The sequence below is a fragment of the Corvus hawaiiensis genome, chromosome 3 (genome assembly GCF_020740725.1).
Source record: "Corvus hawaiiensis isolate bCorHaw1 chromosome 3, bCorHaw1.pri.cur, whole genome shotgun sequence".
In the NCBI taxonomy this organism is placed as follows: domain Eukaryota; kingdom Metazoa; phylum Chordata; class Aves; order Passeriformes; family Corvidae; genus Corvus; species Corvus hawaiiensis.
In genome coordinates this window covers 4,137,434-4,143,433 of record NC_063215.1, presented here as the reverse complement: position 1 = coordinate 4,143,433, position 6,000 = coordinate 4,137,434, and the positions used below count along the sequence as shown (strand labels likewise).

General features: G+C 40.6%; 1 protein-coding gene across 1 annotated transcript in view; it reads right to left on the bottom strand.

Annotated features, from left to right (window-relative positions):
• Positions 1–313: 313 nt before the first annotated feature.
• Positions 314–6,000, bottom strand: part of PKHD1 (PKHD1 ciliary IPT domain containing fibrocystin/polyductin) — a 244,172-nt gene continuing 238,485 nt past the window's right edge. The window contains exon 66 of the mRNA XM_048299521.1: positions 314–1,963. Coding sequence (XP_048155478.1) covers positions 1,620–1,963 — 344 coding nt within the window. The 3' untranslated portion in view covers positions 314–1,619. The remainder of the gene's footprint in view (positions 1,964–6,000) is intronic.

The following is a 6,000-nucleotide window of genomic DNA, read 5'->3' as shown; positions in this document are numbered from 1 at the left end:
CCTTAAGTATTTCCAATATGTCTGACTTTTTCCCAGAAATAATTCTTTTTTGTATAGTATTTTCATATAACTTACATTCAATATTGTTTTCAGGCATTCTGACATATGTATTTATACATTCTTTGCTTTTATGCTGGCTGGATGTGATGGAGTCACTTACTAGAAGTAGAAACACTGAAGCAAAATAGAATTTATGGAAGGGAGGAATTGTGTTTCTGTAGAGGGAAGGATCTACTGCCATGTGTAACCATCTGAAACTGGGTATCTGCTGAGGAGGAAAAGAAGGATCTCCAAATAATTTCACCAGTCCTGGATGTTTCTGAAAGGCGTTACTTTTTATTCAGCCCCTGAATCATGATCCTTAGGGATCTACACAATAATAATATTTTGTCCTCTGCAGAAAATAATGTAATAAATGGTTTTTCTATACCATGGAAGGGGTGAGAAAGGAAGATTCATTGCACTTAACAAGATCCTCATCCTCAAGTGTCTTAATGCAGAAAAACTCCTGTTCACTCAACCAGAAGCCTGGCTCAGAGTGGAATCAGTTTAATTTCACCCCAAAATTATGATTATAAAGGCAGGAGCCAACACTGGTTAATCTATTTTTGTGCTTAGTAAAACTGAGCAGCTTGACCAGAATCTGCACCTTAACTCCTGCAGCTTGAAGAGAACTGGTTTGGGGTTTGTTTGAGTTTTTTTCCAGATCAAGGTTTCTCACCTTTTCTTCCATTGCTGATCTGGCCAGAAACCTCATCTTCCAGATTAAGCAATTTTTTTCTGCAAAGGAGTATAAATTTCATCTGGGGCCACCAGGCCATCTTGCAGCCAAGAATTTTATGGTACAGAGAGGGCATAATAAAGTTCCTCATCTTCCAGCTCAGTAAAGCAAAGCACAGAGGAATTCTCTGAGCAATTGAAGAACATCAGCATTATTATTATTATTATCCATAAAGAGTGGTGTTCATAACAAGCCAGTGATTTAAAGGTGTCAGAAAACAACACCATAGTGAAGATTTACTCAGTAAAATACTTTAATTGAAAAAAAAAATAAAAAAGAAAAAAAAGGTTTAAGTAGAGCAGAATGGAAGCACTTACTCAAAACACAATGAAAGTTGTATAAATGAAAAAAAAAAGAAAAATATTTTTGTATGTACTGAGGTTCTTTGAATGACAGTAAAAGCATGGCTGGAAGAAACGGGAAAATTTCTGTATATTTACATATAGGCATACTCACCAGCAATGCTCTAGACACTAAGACTACATCCATGCTAGAATATTGTAGTGTCAGCAACCCTGTTGAGTTCTTAGGTTGGATCCCTGACTGCTTTTGAATGCAATCTCAAAGATGATCCATGAAGCACTCCCCAAAACAACTCCTGGAGAGAGTTTTGGAGCAGTCAGGAGAACTGTTCTCAACTGGCACTTTGGATGCACCCACACCATTTTGGAAACTAAGAAAGGTCAGCATCAAAGAGTCTCGCAGGTGGCTGCAGGTTCATTTGCCCATGTGGCCTTGTGGTTCCCCATCTCAATACCTGTACGATTTTCTCTGACCACAGAGGCAAAAGGCTCAGCCCCTCAGTGGCTGCAGTGGTTCACCCCCTCCCATCACTGCTTTACCCCTCTGCTGCCACCATGGCAACGCACTCTCTGACATCATTCTGGTGTTTGGGCATCCTTTTGGACTTCTCTCTTTCCTGGCTGTATCCAGCTGAAGGTTGGGGCACTTCCTTCTGGCTGGAGCTCCCCGGGACCGTTGGCTGCTGGAGTTCCATGGAGTCACCAGGAGACCTTCCTCCATGTGGCTGTGGGGGACTGTCACTTTTCCTGGCTGATGGAAAGGTGTCTGCCTTGGATTGGACAGTGCTCGGCTTTCTCGCTGATGTGGCTTCATGGGGCTGCAGGTTCAGCTCCTCTGCTTGCCCTGTGGCAGGTCCCACTGCTCCAGTTTCTTCCATATCTGTGAAGGCAAGACTTGTTTGGTTTTTCCAATAAGACCCCACCTTCATGTACCTTATCCTTCTATGCCTTTACTCTGTGTTAAAGAGATTCATAAATTTTTAAATTTTTTTCCCCATATCACATGGGCAGACAGTGATAGGACAAGGGGGAAGAGTTTTAAATTGAAAATGAGAGATTTGGGTTAGAGTTTAGGAAAAAAATTCTTCCCTGTGGGGGTGGCAAGGCTCTGGCACTGGTTGCCCAGAGAAGCTGTGGCTGCACCATCCTTGGAGGGGGTGGGACGGGTCTTGGAGCAACCTGGGATAGTGGAATGTGTCTTTGCCCAGGGTGGGAGGAAGTAGATGATTATTAAAGTCCCTTCCAACACAAACCATTCCATGATTCTATGATTAATTAAAAAGCAGTTACTGTTACAGAAATAATTGCACTGGCCATACATTCTAGTTTGACAGAAATAAAATGTTAAAGCCAAACAACCATTAGCTATTTCCACAAATAAATAAAAACCAACAAACCCAGCTAGTTTGTGCTTATTGATACACTAACAGCTGCTAGAGCATCTCCAACATTTAATAAAATTTTGAATAAATGTTTAATAACAAAGTGTATAGAATGCAGTTTTTTAGTAAGCTATGAATTGCCAAGACTGATAATATTTTAATACTACACACCCATAAAATGCATCATCCCTTTCTGAAACAGGCTGTAACTTAAGGTAGAACTTTATATTTCTAACATTTGAGTCCTACTCAAGGCAGAGCCTGTAACCTGCAACACTGTTTTTAAAAAGTGACGTAGAAAAAATGCAGGAAAAGGAAAATACGCAGTATACATTTTTCATGTGGAAATGTTTACATCCTTATACATTAAATGGTTATCAATAACAGAGTCAGGATCACTTGTAGTGACATAGCAGATATCTTCTGAGCTGACAGAGTGTCTCATCATGATTGGCAGCCTCATTTTTAGCATAACTTGAATGCTAAAAGCATTCATAATATTTTTGTAATCCTCTCCTTCCCTCTGCAAAAAAAAAAAACAGCCTCCACCCAAACCTTTAATACTCATTCCAAATCCAGATCTAGTCCTAGTCAATGTCTCATGTGTTAGTGGACAAAATCAGCTTTATTAGTCCATTTATCAATATCCATTGTAGTCTTTAGCACAAATAATACCAGAAAATATATAGTTGCCACTTCTGATTTTTCAGGTTTGTGCTTCCAGTTAACCCTTATGAGCCTGGGACATTCAGCCTCATAGTTGCCGGGACCTTATGCTCAGATTCATTCTCTTCTGAATTTTCTGTAATTCATTAGTTGGAACTATATTTGCTGAATCATAGAATGTCTCAAATTCGAGGGCACCCATAAAGGGTCATTGAGTCCCACCCCTGACCCTCACAAGAACACCTAAAATTAATCATATGACAGAAAGGTTGTCCAGACACCCCTTGACCAACTTGAACTCTGGCAGCCCTGGCAATGACTTCATGCTTGTATTCATTTTTCCTGTTAAAGGGTGATCCTGTTTTTTCCAACTTGTGCACTCATAAATTTAAATTTCAGAGTTGTACCTCTTGGAAATCTGCCAGAAAGTTGTTACTAAAATTTCAGCAGTCAAGACATAATATTATGTTTAACACTTTCCCTTCTTAAGCTGGCTTTAACTTTAGGTAGTTGGCTCATTTAAGGTACAAATTACATACTCCACCAGGTTCAATTTTATTCTTTAGACACATAAACAAGATAAAAAGGTCATGATCTCCTATACCAAAGCTTCATGTTAGTTCTGGAGATTTACTGGCTCTCTCATCTTCAAAGGTGCCATTTTCAACAGTGGAAATAAGGTTTTTCAAGCAATTTTGAATCAATGGAGATGGCTACAAGTTTTCTGGATAGAAGCAGTTTCAGGGATGAAATACTGCCCTGAGATTCCTGGGCGTTTTTTTAACTAAATACAAACTATTACATATCATGAAAGCTCATGATTAACTGGATTAAGTACCAGCTAACAGAGCTCAGGCAGAAATTATACATGGGAAATAATTCTCAGGGATGTGTGGCAGTACCAAACACTACCACTGAAATGGGAGATATTCAGTGTTTCCACTGGTGATTTGTAATTAAAACTGAAATTGATTCTGCTGAAATTTTGTAAAACAAGGGGAAAATGGCAAACTGGTAGAAAGGAAGGAGGAGGAGCTGATCTGAGCAAGCTAGGGGGAAGGGAGGGAAACCCAGTTTGCAGATTGAGATAACATCTTCAGGAATACCACAGTGATTTCTAGCTGAAGGTGTCCCAGGAGTTCAGAATAAGAATCAATCAGGTACCATTCTGAAAAGATTTAGGGAAATGACAGAAAATTGAAGCTTGGAAATATAAGTTGTAGGAGGATACAAGCTCTCTGTTGGACCACCAGAATAAATTGCAGAAAGCAAAATGAAACAATATGTTCCTCCACCTCCAGGTGTGTTCTGTTAACAATGCCTTAGCCCATCAAAAGTTCTTTAATTCAAGAGAGAGATAATTACAAGAAGCTGAGGAGATTTTTCTTGTTAGACCAAGGTTAGGCAAGGCAATATCTTGATCCCTTCTCCCTGCTGTACTGCATAACTGTGCATATTGGTTTCTCCCTCATCGTCATCCTCAGCTGCTCCTTTTGGTACAATATCCAGGGCCCCTGATCCACTGGACTTTGCATTTTACAAGCACCTACCAAAGAGAAAAGCTCTGTTTTGCTAGTCTTACTGTGGTGATTAATAAATAAGGGCTCTGAACAGTTAATTGTGTTAGAAAAGCAGTATTTCTTATGAGGGGAAGAGCTAAAAAGCAGAAACTAAACAAAAAGAGTGCAGCTTTGATTTCTTCTCTCTCTCTCTCTCTCCAAAACCAACAGCACTTTAAATAAGGGGGAATCAAACATTAGACATTTCCAAGTCATATGTATTAAATTCACTTAAGATATTGTTATCCTTGTTTGGATTTGAACATATTGGGGAATCTTTTTGTCTTGCAACTATTCCTAAAAGACTCTAAGTGTCTGGATTGCCTTTTTCTGACAAAAAAATTCTTTCCATGAATTATTTACACGATAGCTCCAATCAACGCTGTACCTGTCTGCCTCCCCAGCCAAAATGAAAGTTCACTATGTAAAGGTGCCAAGGGAGAGTGGCAGCCTCCCGCTGCGAGTTTATAGACAGAACTAAGTCAGCACGCATTATGTGTCAGAGCCGACATCAGACAGAATCAGATCCTTTGATCTCAGACCTCCACAGGAAGCTTAGATCTCAGACAAATTAGATAAAAAATGAATTTATAGCAGATATGTATCCTAAGGCACACAGCTGAATGCTGTGTTTTGGAGGAGTATGGCAAATATCAAAACATATAAACTGCAGAATTTCCTCTCCTTCTCTCTCTCCCTCTGCTTTTGTGATAGATGCTAATTAAAAGGAGCTAAAACTCCAGCTCGCCTCTTCCTGCATTTTATGTAATCCACAGGCTTCGGTAAGAAGGAGGAAAAAGAAATTCCCAAAACAGAGTAAATGGGGGATTCAGCAGGGTTATCCGAATGCCCTTAGGTCTGTGCTGTTGGCAGGTGAGATAAAAAAAAAAAGTCCTCAACTACTGTAAGAACATTTCACACTTGCAGAGAGGGAAGCCGGTGCTTTGTGCTGCCAGCCACAAGCCCCCGGGGCTGTCTGCTTTTCTGTGACCTCAGAAGGAGTCGGGTTTGATCAGCAGATGATGAAAGGACAAGTCTTGAGGAGGTGTGCAGGAAAAGGGTTGTTTGTGGCAGGACCTTGGGGAGTAAAGTGGGACACAGTGTGGGGTGGGTGGGAGTGGAGATGCTTTGGGCTGCTGGGTTGGACTCACAGAGACCAACTATGAAAATGAGCCCTGGGTGGGTGTTTTTACCTCCAGTGTAACTCAGTGCAGTCCTTCACAGCCTGCAAACCTGTCCAAAGCTTTTGATCCCCCTCCAGTACCTGGAGATTTCGGCAGGGAGGACCCCTGCTCCTCCAGGCATGTGGG